At 51.8% G+C, this 21,098-nt stretch overlaps 6 protein-coding genes and 1 non-coding gene across 7 annotated transcripts; 3 read left to right on the top strand and 4 right to left on the bottom strand.

The window, feature by feature from the left end:
- Positions 1-247: 247 nt before the first annotated feature.
- Positions 248-3,758, bottom strand: MSH3 (Mismatch repair protein msh3; the record flags this gene model as incomplete). The annotated part of the gene is made up of 2 exons (XM_062942147.1): positions 2,873-3,758; positions 248-2,817 (listed from the first exon to the last, which is right to left on the bottom strand). Exons 1-2 carry the CDS (start codon positions 3,669-3,671, stop codon positions 248-250), a joined length of 3,369 nt encoding a protein of 1,122 aa, XP_062805070.1. The 5' UTR covers positions 3,672-3,758.
- A 204-nt stretch (positions 3,759-3,962) lies between these two features.
- Positions 3,963-6,084, top strand: QC764_0010640 (uncharacterized protein; the record flags this gene model as incomplete). The annotated part of the gene is made up of 2 exons (XM_062939873.1): positions 3,963-5,682; positions 5,902-6,084. Exons 1-2 carry the CDS (start codon positions 5,662-5,664, stop codon positions 6,082-6,084), a joined length of 204 nt encoding a protein of 67 aa, XP_062805069.1. The 5' UTR covers positions 3,963-5,661.
- A 1,022-nt stretch (positions 6,085-7,106) lies between these two features.
- On the top strand, positions 7,107-9,109 carry QC764_108800 (uncharacterized protein; the record flags this gene model as incomplete). The annotated part of the gene is made up of 3 exons (XM_062942146.1): positions 7,107-7,270; positions 7,327-7,452; positions 7,525-9,109. The coding sequence occupies 3 exons, from the start codon at positions 7,107-7,109 to the stop codon at positions 8,798-8,800; spliced, it is 1,566 nt and encodes a 521-aa protein (XP_062805068.1). The 3' UTR covers positions 8,801-9,109.
- Positions 9,110-11,607: 2,498 nt separating this feature from the next.
- QC764_0010620 lies at positions 11,608-11,724 on the bottom strand. Its single transcript has one exon. It is a non-coding gene; the product is annotated as a tRNA-Leu (tRNA).
- Positions 11,725-11,953: 229 nt separating this feature from the next.
- On the bottom strand, positions 11,954-14,311 carry QC764_108790 (uncharacterized protein; the record flags this gene model as incomplete). The annotated part of the gene is made up of 2 exons (XM_062942145.1): positions 11,954-14,166; positions 14,299-14,311. The coding sequence occupies 2 exons, from the start codon at positions 14,309-14,311 to the stop codon at positions 11,954-11,956; spliced, it is 2,226 nt and encodes a 741-aa protein (XP_062805067.1).
- Positions 14,312-15,373: 1,062 nt separating this feature from the next.
- Positions 15,374-15,830, bottom strand: QC764_108788 (uncharacterized protein; the record flags this gene model as incomplete). Its single annotated transcript, XM_062942144.1, has 2 exons — positions 15,551-15,830; positions 15,374-15,500 (listed from the first exon to the last, which is right to left on the bottom strand). Exons 1-2 carry the CDS (start codon positions 15,727-15,729, stop codon positions 15,374-15,376), a joined length of 306 nt encoding a protein of 101 aa, XP_062805066.1. The 5' UTR covers positions 15,730-15,830.
- A 2,012-nt stretch (positions 15,831-17,842) lies between these two features.
- QC764_108770 (uncharacterized protein) lies at positions 17,843-20,955 on the top strand. Its single transcript, XM_062942143.1, has 2 exons — positions 17,843-19,268; positions 19,332-20,955. The coding sequence occupies exons 1-2, from the start codon at positions 18,424-18,426 to the stop codon at positions 20,653-20,655; spliced, it is 2,169 nt and encodes a 722-aa protein (XP_062805065.1). The 5' UTR covers positions 17,843-18,423; the 3' UTR covers positions 20,656-20,955.
- Positions 20,956-21,098: the final 143 nt, after the last annotated feature.

Raw genomic sequence — 21,098 nt, 5'->3', positions numbered from 1 at the left:
TCAAATGTTTTGAACATGGCTGGTGCAAGATATAACAGGGACTTCATTGTTGGGTCCTACATATACACAATTGTGGAATATTCTATTTCATGTGCTGCACCTACCTTCCAGATATCTCCCCGACTCAAACCTAGGTAGGCAGCTGCAATAAACCCCCTCCCAACACCAATTACCAACCCCAACCAACTCCAGTCCTATGTATACTCCCACAATTAACAATTACCACACTCCATAATCCCTTGCCCACCTAAAGCTGTTCAATACCCTCCACAAGCTGCTCCAACTCCTCCTCCCCCTTCTCCCCATTCATCAACCCCCCCAACAGCCCCACCACCCCCTTTAGCCTCCTCTCCTTCACCCCCTCCTCCATCTCCCTACTCTTCACCCCCGCAACCTCCAGCACCTGCTTCGGCAACCTCGCCAACCTCCCCACATTCAACCCATAACTCCGATGCGCCACCCCCTCGGCAACTTCATACAAAAACGTAACCTCCTCCTCCTGCCCATCCCCATCCCCCCCTCTCTCAACCCTAAACTTCATGTGCACACACCTCACCCTCCCATCCCCCAACCCCTCCGCCACCCTCGCCAGGTTCTGATAATGCGTGATAAACAGCGTCAAACACCCCACCTCCTTAACCACATAATCCAGCACCGCATGCGCAATCGCCGCCCCGTCATGCGTCGACGTCCCCCTTCCCAGCTCATCCAGAATCACCAGGCTCCTCGGGGTGGCGGAGCGGAGAATAGAAGCTGTTTCACTGACCTCAACCATAAAGGTTGATTCCCCCGCAAAGAGGTTATCCCTCGCGCCCATGCGGGTGAAGATGGCGTCGCAGGGGGTGAGCGTCATTTCTGTTGCGGGGACGTAGCTCCCCATCTGAGCAAGCAAAACGAGGAGCGCGACGGAGCGAACGTAGGAGGATTTACCGCCCATGTTGGGGCCTGTGATCAGTTGGGCCAACGGGGCAGGCGAGGAGAGGGAGGTGGTGAAGGGGATGTAAGGAGTGGAAAGGGTGTGTTCTGCTATGGGGTGGCGGCCTTCGACGATGGAAATCGAAGGGGGGGCCGTGATGGGGAGGAAGTTGGGTTTGGAGTAGCCTGGTAGGGAGGCCACCTGGGAGAGGGACAAAAGACAGTCCAATGTGGCGAGAGAGGAGACGGCGTCGCGGAGTGGTTGATACTCCGCCGCGAGAGACGAGAGAAGAGCCGAAAAGGCGGCATCACAGGCTGCGGCGAGGGCTTCGCGGTGCTGGTCGCGCTCGCTGATGAGTTTGATCACCTCTGGGGTGTGAAACCGAGAGACCTTCTTGGTGCCAGAGGTTTTGGCCCAAGAGGCGGGGACGTTTTTGAGGTCGGTGTTGGCTACCTCGATGAGGTATTCGATGCCGGAGACGGTGGTGTATTCCACCAAAACCTTCTTCTTGAGTTTGGCCGTGGCTTCTGTGCGGTAGGCGTCGAGATCGGCCTCTACAGCCGCGATCCCCAGCTTGTGATCGGTGATGTCGTCTGTCTCCTCTTCCTCACGGAAGAAGTTGTATTTGTCGTCTTTTCTGGCGGCTTGGGCGTTGATCTTGTCGAGGTAGGAGGTGACGATGTCACCGATAGCAGGCAGAGAGAGAAGGGTCTCCTGGAGCAGGCTTGACTTGAAGCCTGTCTCTGCCGGAGACTTCACTCTGTGATACTCCATGGCGATTTTCTGGAGAGTCTGAAGGGTTGACAGAAGCTCCGGCCTAGTGCACTTTCCGTAGTATATACGGATCAAGCTGCGCTCCAGATCGGCCTTGACCGAGGCCAGCATGCCGGTCAGCTTGCTGACCTGAATGGCAGACTGCTTCTCTAGAAGCTCTTCTACTGCAGTGACACGCTCTTCTAGACGCTGCTGGTCAAGCAATGGACGACCAATCCATTTTCTCAGCAGTCTCTGGCCGGGCCTGGTCTGGGTTTTGTCCAATGCCCACATCAGACTACCCTTTTCAGAGTGGTCCGTAGAGTTTCGGTAGACCTCGAGACTCTCAAGTGTTGTCCCGTTGACCAACATGTGCTGTCGTGTACTAAACGACTGAAAGTACTTGGTCAAACCAAAGATATGTTGCAGGCCATATTCGGTGAGATGGTTGATCATTGCTGACAGACAGATGGTGACTGACTCCGGCAGCTTCAAGACCTTCTCTAAAAGCGCTGCTGAGTTCTCGTCATCCTCTTTGGTCTTGTCAGCATAAAACTGGGTGACATGAGAGTGAGCCTCAGCAGCCATAGTCTTTGACTTGGGCACCCGCTCAACCCGACTTCGATCACCGAACACGTTGGTACGGCTGCCAGAAAGATGCTTGACAATTTTGTCGGAGGCCTTGGACAAGTCACCGACAATGAGGAATTCGCAAGGCGAAATATGGAGCAACCGGGTCTCCATCTCGCGCCTCATGAAGCCATCTTCAAAGTCATCATAGATGATATCTCCGGTTGCAGGCTGTACGGCAATAATTCCGACTTGCACTTTCTCATCAGTGCCAGACCCCTTGGTCGGGGATTCAGTAAGACAAAGCAGATAGCCACCAGATGGAGCACCAGTGGTGTTTCCGGGTTGATCCAGCTCCCCTGTCTCGTCGATGTATGTGCCCTTGGTGTAGACATTGGTAAGTTTTCGGACGAATGGTGCGTTGCGATTGTCGCCGGCTTTCTTGAGGGCTGCAGTCTCAACTTGGCGGACAACACCAACCTTGTGACCAGCAGCAACAAGGCGTTTGGCGTGTACGTTTAGTCGGTGAACTGGCACGCTGGCAGAGGCGAATCGGTCGAGATGGGCTTCGGATGGATCTTGGCGAAAGGTCAGCATAACGATCGGAACACAACACATGCAAGTTGCACCTACGCTCATCGTATCTGAGTTTGCCAGGAATGCACACAATGCTCAGCTCTTTGGCAGCTATCCGAGCATCCTCGCCAAAGAACTTGAACTTGTAACCAACTTCGACAATCAAGAGAGTATCCATGTGTTTCCTCTTGATATCGAGAAACTGGATTTCCATAGGCGTAAGCTTGCCAGTCTTGGCACCCTTCTTCTTGCCCTTGGTCGGTGGTGGTTCGTCCTCCTCAGCCTCATCCTCTCCTTCCGCGTCATCACCCTCCAGGCCTGGAGTAGAACTGTCTGGGGCACCATTGCGCCTCTTCATGTACGACATGCTGTCTGGATGGCCAAGCTTCTTGACAAACTTCTTGTGCAGCTCCTCCTTCTTCCGTCTCGTTGCCGCATCTTCGGTCTCGTCCCCGTCGGGTGCGCCGGTCTTTGAGGCGGACCCCGCATCGTAGACATATTTTCCGGTTCTGGATGAACTTGGGCCATTTCCAGCAGGAGGCGAGCTTGGAAGCTCCTGATTCTCAGACTCGTCATCGTCGTCAAGGACACGCTTGGCGCGTTTGGTCAAACGGCTAGACCTGGTAGTCTTTTCTGTCCCATTCCCAGAGTCATTGTCCTCTTGGAGAGGTCGCTTGAACCTGGAGACTTGAGACGGTCCAGGGGCAGATGGCGAGGACGAGCGTCCAGCTTTGGAGTCGTCTTTGGCTGGCTTCTGGGCAGCCAACTTCTGTGACAAGCCATTGACAGTCTTTGGGGTGAAGAAACTAGTCAAGGATGACTGCTTCTTTTCGGATGGTTTCGAAGACCCAACCATGATGCCGCAGTGGATTTGGTCTGGTTGGCGATGCTATGTGTAGTCGCTACGGTGATGTCACGGCGGCACCAGAAAGGGACGAATGACTCCACGGCAGACGCGTAGCCAAAAAATTGGACGCGCGCATTGAAACGCGCCGCGCAGTTGAGTGGTTGCATTGAAACGCGCCGCGCAATTGAGTGGTTGCATCTGCAGCGAATTCACATGACCGCAACGTGGCCCGTGCTTAACCCCGCGCTTTTTCCAGCCTTCCCCTCAAACTCCGTCTGCCGTCCCCCCCCGAGTTTGGCAGGGATGTCCCCGGCCATTGCCTTTTTTTCCCAACCATCACCCAAGCGGAAACAGTCGGGAAGAGACAACGGCATCACCGCTGCTTCTTCACCAACTCCTCGAGAGAGATGGCATGTTGATTCAAAAGAGGAGAACAGAAAATTCCAAATTCAATGCCCCCGGTGCCATGCCCGATATTAGGTAGGCATCGGGACCAAACTTTGCGGTTACAGTCAACAACACCCAAGACTCATGCAGAAAGGCCTAGACATCTCTTGGGCGGCCCTAGGACCTCAGGTGCCACCGGCGAACGGTGCCGTCCCGCCTATGCTTCCCTTATTTTGTCCTGGTGCCGCAAACCACCGTGGCTGTTTGGGAATAGTTCCACACTCAGATGCGACAGTTAATAATGGATTTCATGGATTTCATCTCTGCTCTCTGTCTCTGCGTCCCGGGCACCTGGGAATCGTGTTTGTCGTCCAAGTGATATCGTGTGTTTGATATCAGCGCCTCTAGCCTCGGATGGCAGGGTGCATTATTTCCCTTCCCGAGGTGACAATATCGGCGTGCTTCAAGACTTGTCTGCACGTCATTGGCTTCATTGGCTTCGTTGGCTTCAGGCATGATGTTACCGCCTCTTTTTGATCCATCGAGATATCAAGCCGCCTGTGGTCCCGAGTCTCCAGCACTCTCTCCACAGTGGACTCGGTGATGGCCACATAGCGTGTCTTCCACATGGTAAAATGGCAAAAGGCACGGAGAAGGCACCAAGCTCACGACAACTTCCTGGTTGACAGCTGCAGAAACTAGCAAAACTACTAGTAATAGCCTCGGGCCATGTGTCCGGCACTCACCGCGCCCTTCCCCTTTCCCCTACACGCGCCTCACCGGCCGCGAGCCGATCAGATCAGATGGGATCAGCTCACCAGCGGAAAAAGTCTTTTTCGAAACGCTATCTGGACGCTAGAAAGCACGGGTAGGAAACGCCTGCTGAGCAAAAACGGCTGAGGGCCAGGTCCTTTTAGCCTGAATGAAAAGCCAAGCCGGGAGAAGTTGCGAGGCAAGCGTTAGCTCGATCCCTTAGCATCAACGGGGAAGCCGCACCCCAGAACGCCCAGTGAACGCCCAGCTGGAGATGCCGCCGTGAGGGCGAACTTCGCGAAACAGGGCATCATCACTCACCAACCCGGAGAAACATCTTCGTTCTTGCACAAGCGTGTTTGCCCAACAGCCACTAGTGCTTCTGGCAGTGACATGTCGCCCTTTTGGAAGGGCCTCAAGTCAGCGCCGAAAACATAATCAAGGCCGAAAAGAAAGTGGGGTGCCCCGGATTCCCACTCGTCGGAAACACGGGGAGGCTTCCTACGGACCAATCACAGGCTGTCGTTGGAAACTTGACGGCTCGCTACCCCACTGGCCCACTGGCTGTCTCCAAACATCACCATCATGTGCTTCGGCGGCGAGGGTGTGCCACTCCGGCTTCCCTACGAGATATCTCCTCCGACTGGCTACCAGCTCTGCCCGCATTAGTATGTAGCTAGACTACTCCGTAACCTTCTTCACCATCACCACCCCCTTGGCATCGGCCGCCTGACTTCGACCTCGACGTACCGGCACATCTCCAAGTCGTCTACGCGGAGCGGGATGTGCTTGTTTCCAAGCGTCGGGTTTGTGCCCAGCTTCTGCCAGCCCAAGCGAGGCCTGTGTATTATCGGCACGCATGGCCATACCATTGCAGTCGGTATGCATCTCATATACCTGCCGCCGTAACATCCTGGGACCCCCCGGGGAGCTCCCGACTTTGGCAAATACTGCCTAATTGAGACAGGAGCACACCCCTGCCTTCCCGTGGGTCAACAATTCGTCTCTTTTCCGCTGCCAACCATGGTTATCTCTCGAACAAGTTGAGAGAGCAGAGCCTTTGATTCCCTCCCTGATGACAGAAACGAAACCATCACAGGACGACGTTGAGACGTTAGTGAGCGTTGGCCAAATCAAGCTCAAGTGCGCGCCACATCTCAGCGCCAATATGCAGCGCGATCTCTTTGTCGGTCCGCTTCCACCGGCCGTGCATAGGTTGCTGAAAGTGGCGGCGGCGGCATGCTCCCATTCGCTCGACGCTGCTCGGTTGGCTGGACGCTGACCAGGAGCCCACGCGAAAACCGGTCCGATCCCCAAGGCGGGCAAGCAGACGAGCTTACCTCCCAGGGGCGCCATCGAGGCCCATGTCTGCCAAGTCTCGGCAAGGACAAAAGTGCGGGTCCCCACAGGAGGGGCCAAAGCTGGGGGAGAAGTGGTCAAAGTTGGGGAAAGATTGGAGAGACCTGGTGATCAACTCGACTCCACGATGCTTTGGTGTCATCGCTCCATCTTTTTTTGCAGACTTCTCTGGGGTACGGGGAGGAGCGGGCTGGGGAGACCTGGGGTCCCCAGGAAATGTGTTGTCACGGAAATCAAGAGAGGAAAGTTTCACGAGCTTGACACAGTCCAGTCCTGAGTGAAGCATCTCGAATATGAGTACTGTGTACGTATGGCTTGATGGGACATACATACATATCATATTAGCCTCATTGACAAGCAACCCGTCTCCGGCCAGCCCGTCGGGAACTGGCGAGACCAACGCGGGGGGGTACTTTCAACTGAGAGCCAGCAATCTGTTGCCGTCCTGTCCCGTACCGACGACCTGTACGGGCTGTATCGGCGTGCATGCGAGCCCCATCCAGACGTGCCTGGAACTGAACAAAAGACACTAGCTATTTGCAGAAGTGGAGGATTCGCCGTACGGGTAGCGGTTCTGGGGTGGTGAGGTGGTGGGCTCAGGGCCGCAGTTGGTCAAGCTTCTCTGGTGTGAACATGTCCCACACCTCCTCCCCCCATGATGCCTGCCCAACCCCGGTTGTCCCTCGAACGCCTGGCCGGTCCGTCTGTCCGTCTTGGTCTCCACGACTCTTCCGTACCCCAGGGTTGGTTGACCGTCCCTGAGCAACATGTCTTTATAATCCCCCATCCCATCCTCGTTTTTGCGTTCCTGACAATCCCACCCTTTTAGGATCCAAGGAGCCGGGTCAGCTGTGTCGCCAACATCTTTCTTGAGAGCCATTCAATTGCTGCCTCTCTCGCACCTCACAGCCCATCGTCGAGTTCACACACCAACCATCCATCACCATGGGCATCTTCGATAAGAAGCCCCAAGCTGCGGCGGCCGAGGTCGCCCAGGAGGAGGCTCCTCAGTTTGAGAGAGTTAACTGGCGTCAGGAGCCCGGTCTTCGCAAGCTCTACTTCTTCGCCATCATTCTTTGCGTTGCCTCTGCTACCACCGGTTACGATGGGTACGTTTGCTTTCGGAAGCAAAACTGGGGGTCCCTTGCTAACATGGTATCTACAGTATGCTTTTCAACGCTGTCCAGAACATGGAGCAGTGGGACAGCTACTTCGAGAGACCCAGAGGTTCCCTCCTCGGTCTCGTCGGTGCTCTCTACCAGATTGGTTCTTTGGTCTCTATCCCTATCGTGTAAGTTTTGGATTCCAGAGAGAAAGAAGCCTAATGGCAATCAACGATTGCTGACCTGGCCCGTGTCTACAGCCCTCTCCTCGCCGATAACTTTGGTCGCAAGCTCCCCATCGCCATTGGCTGCGTTATCATGATTGTCGGTGCCGTCATCCAGGGTTCTTGCACCAACATCCGTGTCTTCATGGGTGGCCGTGTCCTCCTCGGTTTCGGCAACTCCCTCGCCCAGATCTCGTCTCCCATGCTTCTCACCGAAATCTGCCATCCCCAGCATCGTGGTCGTCTTACCAGCGTCTACAACTGCCTGTGGAACGTCGGTGCCTTGATCGTCTCCTGGCTCGCCTTCGGCACCGCCTACGTCCCCACCGAATGGTCGTGGCGTGTGCCCGCCCTTCTCCAGGCCCTCCCCTCGCTCATCCAGCTTGCCTTCATCTACTGGGTCCCCGAGTCCCCCCGTTTCCTCATTGCCAAGGACAAGCACGACCAGGCTCTTGCCATGCTCGCCAAGTACCACGCCAACGGCAACGACCAGCACCCCACCGTCCAGTTCGAGTACCAGGAGATCAAGGAGACCATCCGTCTCGAGTACGAGGCCAAGGGCAACTCCAGCTACGCCGATTTCTTCCGCACCAAGGGCAACCGCTACAGATTCGCCGTCCTCATCTCCCTCGGTATCTTCTCCCAGTGGTCTGGTAACGCTATCATCTCCAACTACTCCTCCAAGCTCTACGACTCGGCCGGTGTCACCGACCAGACTGCCAAGCTCGGTCTCGGTGCCGGCCAGACCTGCCTTGCCCTCATTGTCTCCGTCACCATGGCCATGCTTGTCGACAAGGTCGGTCGCCGCCCCATGTTCCTGGCCTCCACCGGTGGCATGTTCTGCACCTTTGTCTTCTGGACCATCTGCTCTGCTCTTTGGGACACCAAGCAGTCCCCCGGTGCCGACAAGGCCATGATCTTCTTCATCTGGGTCTTCGGCATCATGTACTCTCTCGCCTGGTCCGGTCTCCTCGTCGGCTACGCCATCGAGATCCTCCCCTACAAGCTCCGCGCTAAGGGTCTCATGGTCATGAACTTGTCCGTCCAGTGCGCTCTCACCCTCAACATCTACGCCAACCCCGTCGCCTTCGACTTCTTCGGCCCCACCAACAGCACCTGGAAGCTCTACCTCATCTACACCTGCTGGATCTTCCTCGAGCTTGCCTTTGTCTACTTCATGTATGTCGAGACCAAGGGCCCCACCCTCGAGGAGCTCGCCAAGATCATCGACGGTGACGAGGCTGAGGTTGCCCGCGTCGACCTTAACCAGGTCGAGAAGGAGACTCAGATCAGCGAGACCAAGTCTGCCTAAAGCAGTTGGCTTGTTTTTAGCTCTTGCTTTTTGTGGGGAAAAAAGGCGACTTGTTTGATGTTTTGCTTGCGTGCGCGCGCGATTTTGATGTCGCTTATTATTTTGATTCGGGACATTGAAGATTATGTGCTTACGCGAACGATGAACAAAAAAACATTGAAGTTGCATAGCGATGGATTTTGTTTAATATGCGCGCGCGTGTCTCTGTTGTTGGATGGAATAATCTATTTTTTACTATATACCCCCCCCCAATACTATTACTACCTCAATACAAACCACCTACTCAATATATGTGTTTGGAAAATTATGCTTTTTGCTCGGTTTCATGAAATTTGTGACATGTGGTGGTTTGTGCCTTATGGATAGTTTGGAAGATTGGGGGTGCCGCGTTTGAATTTAGCCACGGTGAGGGAGATTGTCTCAAGGTGGTGATGGCTTCACCTTGGATCTCTGACTCGTTGTTTTGGATTGGTGTGCTGATTATGTCGTTATCTCTTGGATTTAACCGCGGTGAGGGAGGTGGGGATGTTTGTGGTGATGGCTTCACTTCACCTTGTTGCCGGAAATGGAATATGGAGGGCTGATGGTAACTTTTTCTTTTTTTCGCATGACGATGTTGATTGGATCTCATCACCGGTCATCATGGCCACTTCACTTGGGACAACTCATCACCGGCGATGATCCCAATGGCTGCCTGGCTCTCGCTTCACGTCTTGACATTCTCCCATCCGCCCGGTTCATTGCCCCCTTGGCCCTGCCTGATGTAGGGAAACACTAGATCTGTTCCGTCCACTCGGGTTTTGGGTCCATCACGATTCGGGGAGGGGTTTCCAAACTTCAGGCATCTTTTACACCTCGCGTGGGTTTTTCCCGGACCAGACTCTCCAGAAGGTTTTTCTTGCCGCAAGTTGGAGAGCGAGTAGACCGAAGGTCGGTACCACCACCAGACAAAGCCTAGATCTTACAGCAACATGAGGGCAACATCGAGGTAGGAATATGTGGCAAAGACGACAGCACTAGACCAGCCTAGAGTCTCTACTACAAGAGGGCATCATGAGACGAGATGAGAAGTTCTAGAAGCGAAATGGGAACATCACATTGGACCGTGAAGAAACCAAGAGGTTACAATCCGCCACGCATCATCACATCCCCATCCATCCTCAACTGATTATTCCCATCGATACCACCGTACCAAACATTCCCACCCCCCCTTCCCTCTGACGATCAGCTTCCCAACTCGAGCAATTGATCGATAAAACCACAATCATTTATATTACCCGCTCCCCATTATCCCCCCCCTTCCCCCCACACAACCTTTCCCCTTCCCCAAGGTACCCCCTACCTCCCCCCTAGGTACCGTCTACCACTCCTGCACGCCAACCCTTTTCACCCGTGGCACTAAAGCATAATACCCGGCCAGGCAAAATAGCCCAAACAGCTGGGAGTGGGCATCTTGGCCTCGACCCCGTTCTCCACATGGCGAGCAGGTACCGGATACTCGTCGTTCCTAGACTTCCCGTGTATTTACTACTACTTGCCCGCCTTCGGACTTGACTTCGTACCACCACATTCGCCATCCCGAAAGCAGTCGGGATGATCCCAGTTTGATTGAATCTAGCCCTTGTGCTTGCTCTGTGTGTGTGCGTGTGAATCCTCACCGCGGATGTACACACTTCACCTGTCTCTTCTGCATAAGGGTGAATAGGTGTATGCAGAGCTACTGCACAGAACTTCCCTTTCGCTTCCGGCTTTATACAGGGCAACCTCTTTGTTTTTGGTGTTGAGACCACGACGAGAGGGGACATCGCTCGACCCAGATAAATTTGAACCAAGACGCATACCAAAATTCCACGCCTTGTCTGTCTTGGAATGTGCAGCCCCGTAGTCTGATATGCAAGAACCAGCGTCAAACCGGGGTTGTTTGATTACTGGGCTCCGACAGATACGCTGCTGGACTGGACTACCAGAGGGATCAGTCCCACACTTCCGTTCAGACACCCCATGTAGAAACGGTGATCACAGGTACTGTTGAAATCCTACCGTACCTGAGGAATAAGCATGCCGTGCCGCGAGCCGTGACCCGCACCGAGAGTCTGTTCGTTTTCATATCACTATCATGATATGATCACGATGAGATAGACCGTTTTAAATGACTTGCAGAGGGAGACAATCTATATGCAGTGATACACCTCCTGCAATGGAGATCATGAAGACAGTCTTGAACAAACACACACAAAATATCTCAAATACTTTGCAGGAGGAACAATGATAAACCACGCACTCTAATAAGATTCAAAGTTGAGAGAGATAACGCGTCACTTGCGGGGATGGATAGTATAACGGTGAGGTATTAACTTGACTCAAATATCATAGAAGGATACCAGTAAAGTCTGTCCGTTCTATTTGTGGTGTTTGCGATAAATGAAACATCAGAGGCGCACCAATCGCCCACAGCAGTGGGAGATAAAGTCAGCTTCTAGAATGCTTCTGTAACATAACTGACCAATTTTCACTCCGATACCTCTTTCATGGTTGCTGTGATTTACTCTGTCAGTGCATAGATAATTTTCATGTTGTCTGACTGCATGAAGCCTAAAAAGGGGCCCCTTTCTTAGGTACACAAACAAGCCAAGCCCAGACCAAGACACAGCAACTTCCTGAAATAAACTCTGTATTCCTCCTTTATCCTAAGCCCAACGGCAATACCAACAAATTTTGCTATGTTTTAGGGAGAGTAACCCATGCATAAGAGAGCTTGTCCATTCAGAGAGATGGTATTAGAAATAATAATAAAAAGTCAAAATATATGATGAGAGTGGGATTCGAACCCACGCCCCTTTCGAGACCAGGAAGATACTTTAGAGAAGAATCAGAAATTCAGGTGGGCCTGAACCTGGCGCCTTAGACCGCTCGGCCATCTCACCGTTCATTGATGCCTTTGTTCAACAGACCCAAGCTACACATTGGCCACTCTCTCTATCACACTGTTGATGCAGCATTCAGGGGCACTAAAAACACCATAGAGCACTCCAGCAAGTATCATTCCCGTTGCGCAGTGTGTAGATGCAAAAGCCTTTATTTCTATCCTAAAACTACCATTACCCGGCCAAATCATTTTCTCCATTGCATGACCAAACCAATACCCTCGCCCAACTACCTCATCAGTCCATTCCCCAACCCCCTAAAACTCCTCCTAGTATCCCTATCCCGCACACTCTCTCTAACTCCCATTCCCTCTCTCTTACTCTCCTTCATATTCTTTCCATCCCCAAGACCCCTCAACCCATCCATCCCCCTAATACTCCGTCTCCTATTCTCCCGTTCAACTTGCACATCCCTCTTCCTCTTTTCCATAACCCCCATCTGTTGCCGCCCACCACCGCCAACCCCAGGTACCTGCCCATTCCCGCCCAAAAACTCAAAAGTCCTCAAATCCGCCAAAAACCTCCTCAACCTCAACCCGGTCTCCCTCCTCACTAACCCATCAAACTCCTTATCCGCCGACGCCGCACAAATAATCTTCAGTCCCTTCAGCACATCCTCATCAGGAATATCCCTGTCGTCTTCCATCTCCCTTGCTCCCACCCCCGCAAAAAGCCCCTTCCTCAAATTCCGCCCTTGCCCCAACCCTCTAGAAGAGTTCGACTCACTCGGCCTGAACGCCAACCCTCCAGGAGGCGGCATCATATACGGTATATACTCCCGTGAACGTACCGGTTGAACGATAGAAGCAGAAGGGGGCAAGTTAGCACACTGCTGCTGCTGCTGCTGCTGCTCAGCATCCATCCTCTCCCTTCTCATCATCGCCGCCTTCTGCAGCCTCTGCGCCGGTGTTGTTGGTGAGGGGGCTTTCCCGTTGCTCCCAGACGACGAAGGCGTTTTTTTTTTGGTGCTGCTGCTTGTTGCGATTGTCATTGTCGTTGGCGATGACACTCCACCAAAGGGGGAGGAGCATTCCCTCACCTCCATCGCGTCGAGTTTTCGCACCACGTCATCGAGCGCTCTCTTAAAGGAGGAAGGCGTGCCTAGGGAGTGGTGTTCCCATGTTTGGGGGAGGAGAAGCTCAGGCGTCTTGGTGATAACGCCGCGATTAATGACAAATGGTGCCTTTACCGGTGTCTTCTCCTGAGCTGGTGTTGGCATAGGAGTATCAATCCCCTTTCCCTTCGCCTCCAACTCTGTCTTTGTCTTCAAAACTCCCGCCGGCTTGTTCAAGCCATGCGCCTGATTAACATCCTTGTTCTCCATCAAGAGCTTCTGCTGCTGATCGATACTCCCCTTCTCCCCCAACACCCTCCCCTCCTTTTCCGGCGACGGCTCCCTCTCCTCAACAATAGTAGTAGGCAACTGCCTCCACGCACTAACCATACTACCCCCAGCCTGCCAATCACTCTTGATCCCACGCCTCACCTGCGGCGCCGTCCGTGGCGGCAGCAGCGCAGGCAACACCTTCTCATCTTCCCCCCCTCCCCTATCCACCTCCTTCCCCTGCACCGACCTCGCCCCCGAGGAACTATTCACCCGCTGCTCCGAAAGCGGTAGCAACGGCTCCTTCTCACTCTCAGAACTAGACCCCAGCTTCTGATATCCCTCCGGTTTTACCTCACTCTGCGATCCAACCGTAGTTCCCACATCCTCCGAACTCGCCGCCACAGACGACGCCGGCGCAACAGGCAAAGGCTTATTCACCAAAAACACCGTACTCGCCCTCGCCCTAACAACCCTCTTCTCCACCGCCGCCAGCTTAACCGGCTCAACAGACGTACTACTCGACCCCGAATAAATCTCGTCATTCCGCGAGCTGCTGCCCCCCTCTTTCATCTCCGTCTCATCAGCCATCATCCCCCGTCTCGGCTTATAAACAACCACCGTCCCCGAACTTGACTCCTTATTCCCCAAAGAGGCCACCCCCTCCATAACCCCCGTCCTAAAACTCAACTCTTTAGCACCCAAAGTGATATCCAAAGACGAAACCCCCTTCATGACGCCCATCCCCAAACCCCCCTTCCCCTTCGCCCCAACCTTCGGCACATTACTCCCCGCAAACTGATCCAACCTCCTCGTCCTACTCCCCCCCAACTTCTTTCCCCCCTCATCATACCTCCTCACCTGTCCCTTCTGCTCGCAAGAAGTAACCGCCAACCCCGCCTCCCAAAACTCCTCCCTCCAAGGCAAAAGCTCCCGCACGGTCCTCACCGAAGCCGTCGTTGACGGTGTAGACAACAACAACGACCCACAAGTCCCATCAAACGCCTTTGCAAACTCCTCCAGCTCACGGACAAATTCGCCAAGGGTTCGTTTAGAGTCGGTTTTGGGGTCGGTTCTTGTTGTCGTGGCTGCTTCTTCCCGCTGCTTGGGGTTCATACCTGGGATTTTTGCTACATCGGGGAGTTGTTTCTGGCGGGGGGGAACAGGTGTTGTTGTTGTTGTTGTTGTTGTGGTCTGTGCTGGCGGTGACGGTACCAAAGCTGATAGCCGTTGCTGTTGAATAATCGGACTTTTCCGGATCATGATCGACTCCTTGACTGGGTCAACTGAACGTTTGTAGTGGCGGGGATGGGCCTTGGGGAATACTGAATAGCGAGGAGTCTGCACTCGGCGTCGTGTAAGGTTGTGATCTACTGGTGTAACGACTAGTTTTTTCCCTTTGGTACAGTCGAAAACAGCCTTAATGTGTTCAGTCTGTGGGCCCCACGATGTCTGGTTCCTGGTGTTGGGATGTGATGATGGCTGGGCAGGTTTCTTTGGCGGCGCGTGTCTGTGTCGGGTTTCACCGGCTTGCTTGATATTCGCTCGAATATTATCTTTCGGCGGCGGACGCGGTGGCTTCGACGGGCTCCAAGAGCAACCTCCCACATTTTCCTCTGACGACGGCGGGGGGGGAAGAGGACGGGATCTTGGACTGCTGCCGCCTTGCTTGACATCACCAGCCTTGAGCTGCCTCGACACTCGCTTGGCCGTACTAGAGGTCCGACTGCCAGTAGAGTGTTTAAACGATACACGAACCCTGCTCCTCCTCTTTCGCCGTGTAAGGGCACGTTGGGCACGGCGCAGCTTCCTAAGGGACTCGCTCAGAGGCTTCCGTATGACCTCCTGAGCAGCTCTATGAGCCAGACTGACACTCGCGGTTGAAGGACTTAAAATGGGGGGAGCATCTGGATTGACATTGGGTGGTGGTGGTGGTGATGGCGTTGGTCTGAACTTTGGCCGACGGTGCGGACTTCCCTTCTAAGTTAAGTTGAATGCAGGCATCGTCCATATATTCCAAAAAAAAAAAAACTCGATTCCAAAAAAAAACCCAGGCAAGGTGCCGGTGGTATGGCTGTTGGGCGCGTTTGTGTGAACAGTATGGGTGGTAAATGGAAGAGGAGTCTCAGACCTCAAACAACATTGTATTGGACGGAACCGGAAGCAGAGGAGAGGAAACTGCGACACCGAGCTGAGAAGGGGGACTCGAGATGGCTCATAGTGGCAGGCGCCAGGAACTGATTTTGTTGTTGTTCGTGGTAACTACTGCCACTACTGGCTCACCCCTTATAGATGCTCGAGAAAGAGCATGAGCATTCAGGGCGATTATTTCCTGATGTCTTTGACCCCTGGTGATGCATACATTTCGAGCTGGCGACGACCCTTGCGCAGTAGGAATTCAATTGCAGAGAAGTCTCTTTTGTCTAGATTGATGCTTTTCTCAAACTCCTCGCTATTTCAAGGTCAGTATTGAAGTCATGTAGTGAAGTGTGAGCATCCTACCGAGCAAAGGTCTGAAAGTGTTTCCGTGTGGCCTCCGGCTTCTTGCGGCATTCTCGAAGACACTGCCGATAAAGACCGAGGACTTCTTTTTGGAGACCTGAGAGACGCATCTTGGGGTGTTGAGTGTAGCGCAATTGGATGATGCAGGGCGATTTGACATTATTGACCTGCTGCACCATAAATAAGATGACGTCGAAAATCCATGGCAGAATTAACCGAGGGTCTGTGCGAAAGCAAGCTCCCTTCTCCTACGGAGAGAGGGTTATTTTTTTAACTGGATAATATAATACGAACCAAATAGCTAAAAAATCTAATGTATCCTATATCTATGCGTTTTTCTAGCTAAAAACTTTAAAAAATAATAGCTTTCTATTAAAAAATAATAATCATAATTATTAATTAAAAAGGTTTTTTTTAGTTTTAATTACGTAAGCAATTTTTTTTCATAACTATTTCATAAACAGTACTAATATTAAAATTATCATACAGATATTAATTGATACAAAAGTAATGTCACGGCATCAAAGCGAGGCTCATAGAAGAATAGAGTATGAGGCTTGAGAAGAACAGCGCCGCTTCGTAGGGAGCTTTGCTCCTCTTTTTCTTTCCCTCGCGCAATAACAAAACACTTACCCTAGTCTTTAGTCGGCACTGTGACACGAATAATGAAATGGTGAGAAAATACACAAAATAACTACAACACTATAAATATACCCTCAACAGATTTCTAAATAAACATATTTACGTGATAATGACTCGCTCGCAGGCCACACTTTACGTAGGACAAAGAAAAGACGCTATGGGGGCTCGCAGACTACATAATAAGCACCGTATTAGCCTGATCAAAGGGCCACAATTGCCTGCACGTGTGCAAAGCACAAAATATGAAAAAATAAAAGGCGATGTCCTGTCTAAAATAAAATTCGAGAAGCAGACTGCTTTTATACATGACCTCTGAGCCCCCTAATCTTCTGTGAGCCTCACTTCCTCACATATACCCTCAGGTTTGTAGCTGCACCCAAAACCACTAGGATTTTAAGCACCTCCGTACTTGGATCTATCTTTTATTTCCTAGATTTTCTAGATCTAGCTTTCAAACTCTAGATTTTTGGATTTAGCTCCAAATCCATAGATCCACGGATTTATCTCCCAAATTCTAAATCATTTGGCTCGTGCTATTCCCTGCCCTATAAGCCCTACTTGTCCGCCCACTTTAGTCCCACTGGTGGTTTGGGGTGCAGTCACAGGCCTGAGGGTTTGAGTAAGGAAGTGGGGCTCTCGGGGGTTCAGGGGTCATGTATATAAGCGGTCTGCTTCGGGCATTCTATTTTAGACAAGACATCGACTTTTATTTCTTCATATTTTTGTGCCTTGCACGCGTGCAGGAAATTCTGGCCCTCTGATCAGGCCGATCAGGTGCTTATTATGTGGCCTGCGAGCCCATAGAGTCTTTTCTTTGTCCTACGTGGAGTGCGGCCTGCGAGCGAGCCACTGTCACGCAGGTGTGTTCATTCAGAGACCCTGTTGGGGGTATATTTGTGGTGTTGTAGTTGGTTTGTGTGTTTTCTCACCATTTCACTGGTTCTAGCGTCTTTGCTTCTTCTGAACCGTAACAAAACTACTTTTAAAAGCCTACTAATTAACTTCTCTTTAGAACTTTTCTTACAGAACTTTCTAGAGAGCCTTTTAAGAGCTTTCCAGCTAGACCTTTCTATCAAAAAATTATGATATTTGCTAAATGTTTTAATAGTACCTACAATAAATATATTTAATTAGAATTAATATAGTAAATTAATAGTTTTTGAAATGGAAATTTAAGACTGATTAGTTATAAAATTTGTAGTATAAATTTATTGTATTTTTAAGTTATTCAAATTAAATTATTACCCTTTTAATATTTTTAAGTTACTTTATAGCTATTGCGGATACAGTTAGTTATTAGTTAATATATGGATTTAATGAAAAAAATAGACTTAGTTTTGATGTTTTTTGGTAGGTATACTGTCCAGTCGAAACGTATTGTCTGGTGAAAAAGTGGCCCTCTTTCCTACGGAGAGAGGTCTTGCTTTCGCACAGACCCTCGGTTATAGTGGAACCTCGGCAATCCAGCGGCCGCTTCGGCGCTCCATTGAGCGTTTCCGTCGGGAGCGGCAGTGGATCGACGGCCCCACACGGCCTAGGCAGACCGAGCTATAATCGGGACTTCGGTCGCCAGGGCTGAGCTCAAAGCTCAAACTTACCGCATTTCCATTCAGAGACCTCTCAATCGCCAAGACCTGCCACGTTAAACTGGCTAGCTTCTTGTAGTAAATAGAGCGAGACTCGAGCTAGAATCTACCTTGCTCTGTATAAACAAATTCCAGCTCATTGTTTTAATGTAGCTTCGCCCCGATCAACGAGACCAAGTCCAAACAAGTAAACACACAGCCTCCCGGTATGCCTACTGCAAAGAGTGTAACCATATTGGCTCAAACTGGACCAATGGATGGTCACCTTCCACACAAGACGAGGCTCGCCTCGAAAGGTCGCCTGGAAACCTGCTTCGAGGGATGCATGCTGCGGTTACAGCTAGTTTCTCTATATAACGAGATAACCTGACACTGGAGTACCACGCTCCTAAAGATGTCGTGAATTCCTAATCGTTGCTCACTTTACAAAGCATATAAAGTTCTCAAAACCCGAGACTTAACTTTGTGGCTTACCTCAAAACTCGAAGCCACTTCGTGGTGGCTCAAAAAATGAGCAGCAAAGAAATATCAAAGTCAAACTCCTAATCTCTGTTTGAAAATATCCTCTTACTTCCTATCTATCTTCTGGTACTCTTGCCAGGCCCAGCTATCGCCTCGATCTGCGAAATCCCCGAGAACGACCCAATGCCAGAACTTCTACAGGCCGGTGTTTTCGACAAAGACACCCTGCCGCTTCTGCAGGTCATTCTGTGGGCAGCTTTGCAAGCCATGGCTCTCGCTGCAGTTGGAAATATGACAAGTGGACCGAATCGGCCTATTTATGTCGAGACCACGCCAGTAGACGACGATCCGCTGCGCATAGATCCACCAGACGAGACCCCGAACGCTCAAGGCAAAGACAAAGGAAAACAGGCAAATCTTGCTGTCAGCCTTCCTCAGAACTCACCCACAACGTGGTTACCACCACCGCAGCTTGAAAATGAAGAACTGAATGACGGCGAACACTTCCTCGTCGATTACCCCGTGCCAGAAACCCTTTCCTCGTACCCACCCGCGCTCAAAGATATACCAGATACAATCCGCACGGTTGTACGATTATCGATAGACGCAGTCTTTGAACGAGCCCGTTCAGAGAAAGAGGCGGCTGTGGCATTGGCCCAGCGTGTGGCCCAAGACACGGCGAGACAGGAGGAAGAGGAACAGGCAACAGAAAATCAACAAAAGACAGAAGAAAATGAACTACCCGCGGAGAGTTTGACCACGGCGGTGGTCGTTTCGCTTGCTTCTCGCGTGGAGGATCAATCACTACCAAGCGAGGCTCAGACCGAGCCAGAACAACCAACACTCAAGCCATCCCGGTCCTGGCGTCGCAGGGTGTTCTTTCATCGCCACTTGGAGCGGTATATATCTCAGACCGGCGAAAAGAATAAGAACCAGGAAACTCCAAGATCGCCCAGTGCTTTTACCAGGCTCACATTCAAAACCCTCAACCGTCCCTCAGACGGCACCAAGGAATCTAGAGAAGAGATGTAAGCCCCATACCTACCCTTCCCACCCAACTTCCCTCCTCTCGACTAACTTTTCTTACCCAGAGAATGCACCGCCTGTCTCGAACCCACTGAAAGAGCCGACTCGGTAAAAGCCGCGATATGCAATCACACCTACTGCAAACCATGCTTCGAGCAGCTCGTCCTCACCGGCCTCCAAACCGAAGCCCAATTCCCCCCAAAATGCTGCCTCAACCCCATCCCCTGCCGCACCATCACAAAGTACACCTCACGATCAACCCGAAAACTCTACAACGAAAAATCTACCGAATACGCAACCACCGACAGAATCTACTGCCCCATCCCCGACTGCGGCCGATGGCACGACAAAACCACCATCATCACCCCCCAAACAGGCACCATCACCACCCCCTACCTCAAGTGCACCAAAGGCCACAAAATGTGTCCCATCTGCCACCAAAAAGCCCACAAAAAAACCGAATACTGCCCCCAAGACCCAGACTACCTCCGCACCAAAGCCTTCATCCAAGAGTCCGGCTGGCAAAAATGCCACCGCTGCAAACGCGTCGTAGAGCACGTGTCCGGATGTAGACACATGACCTGCCCCTGCGGCGGCCAGTTCTGCTACGTCTGCGGCGCCAGGTGGAAGACTTGCTTCTGCACAGACAGACAGGTAGACGTGATGAAATCAAAAGCCGCCGCGCGCCGGCATGAGAAACAACAGCAACAACAGAGCGAACCTGCCAGCAGCAGCCAAGCTTCACAACCCACCACCACCCCAGCTGATGAATCAACACTCGCGAGACTGACCCAAATATCCGAGCACTCCTCCCTTCTGACCTTTATCATGACCTCGATAACGGACCACCAATCTGACATTTTAATCACATCTCACTCCCGCGAAACATCCCAGCTCGTCAAGTCCCATGCCCTTCGCCGTCGCAGCTTGAATCTAAACCAATCCACCGCCCTCGCCCGCATGCAAAACTCCCACATTGCAGGTGTTGCCTCCCTTCAAAAGAAACACGAAGCCGTCGAAAGGGAATTTTCTCTCAAAGTAGGGGAATTCCCCTCTGACTCTATCCCAGACGCAGGGAAATCACCAGAGGAGAGGAAACTCCAGACTGGATACGTCGCCCTAAACCAAAAAATGAGATCAACACAAAACAGAGAGATGGGGATGTTAAAACTGGAGCAAATTGTGGAAAAGGGGGGAAAGGATAGGGAATTAATGAGGGAGAGGGAAAAACTTGAGCAGGAATTAGGACAAGAGGCTAGGGAGCTGAGACGGAGGCAAGTTATGGAGGCAGAGTGGGGGAGGTTGGTTTGGGAGGAGAGGGGGAGGATGTTGAGGGAGATGGAGGAGAGGGAGAGGGAAGTTGTTATTTTAGAGGGGGGAGGAGAGTAGCTGATGAGAGGTGAAGTGGTGATGGTGGCATATGAAGTTGATGTGGTCCGTGCGACGAGCGTCTAAGTGTAAGTCAAGGAACAAGGGGGGATGTGAAAACCCCCGCCCACCAATCAGCTTAAAGATTTGAGATTGGAAGCTCTTATCTTATCTTTGGACCATTTGGGTACGTCATTGCCTGGGGCGTTCTTGGAGAAGGGAAATACCCCGTGGCTGGAGGTTTGGGGAGCTGAATAGCGAGTGGGTTGGGTAGAATGAGATAAGGAACAATACAGGTATATAAAGAAACATAACCTCTCATGTTGTAGACATCAAACTGAATGTTGCCACAGTGAATCTTTTCATGCTTAGAGATGCTGTCTCCACCTTGCCTAGCTTAAATCACGACAAGGCGCATTCCCGCACTTTGACATGCAGCGCGATACAACCATGCAGAAGGAAGA

The sequence above is a fragment of the Podospora pseudoanserina genome, chromosome 1 (genome assembly GCF_035222485.1).
Source record: "Podospora pseudoanserina strain CBS 124.78 chromosome 1, whole genome shotgun sequence".
Taxonomy (NCBI): domain Eukaryota; kingdom Fungi; phylum Ascomycota; class Sordariomycetes; order Sordariales; family Podosporaceae; genus Podospora; species Podospora pseudoanserina.
Note: the sequence above shows the minus strand (reverse complement) of the source record. Positions and strands in the feature narration are given on the sequence as shown.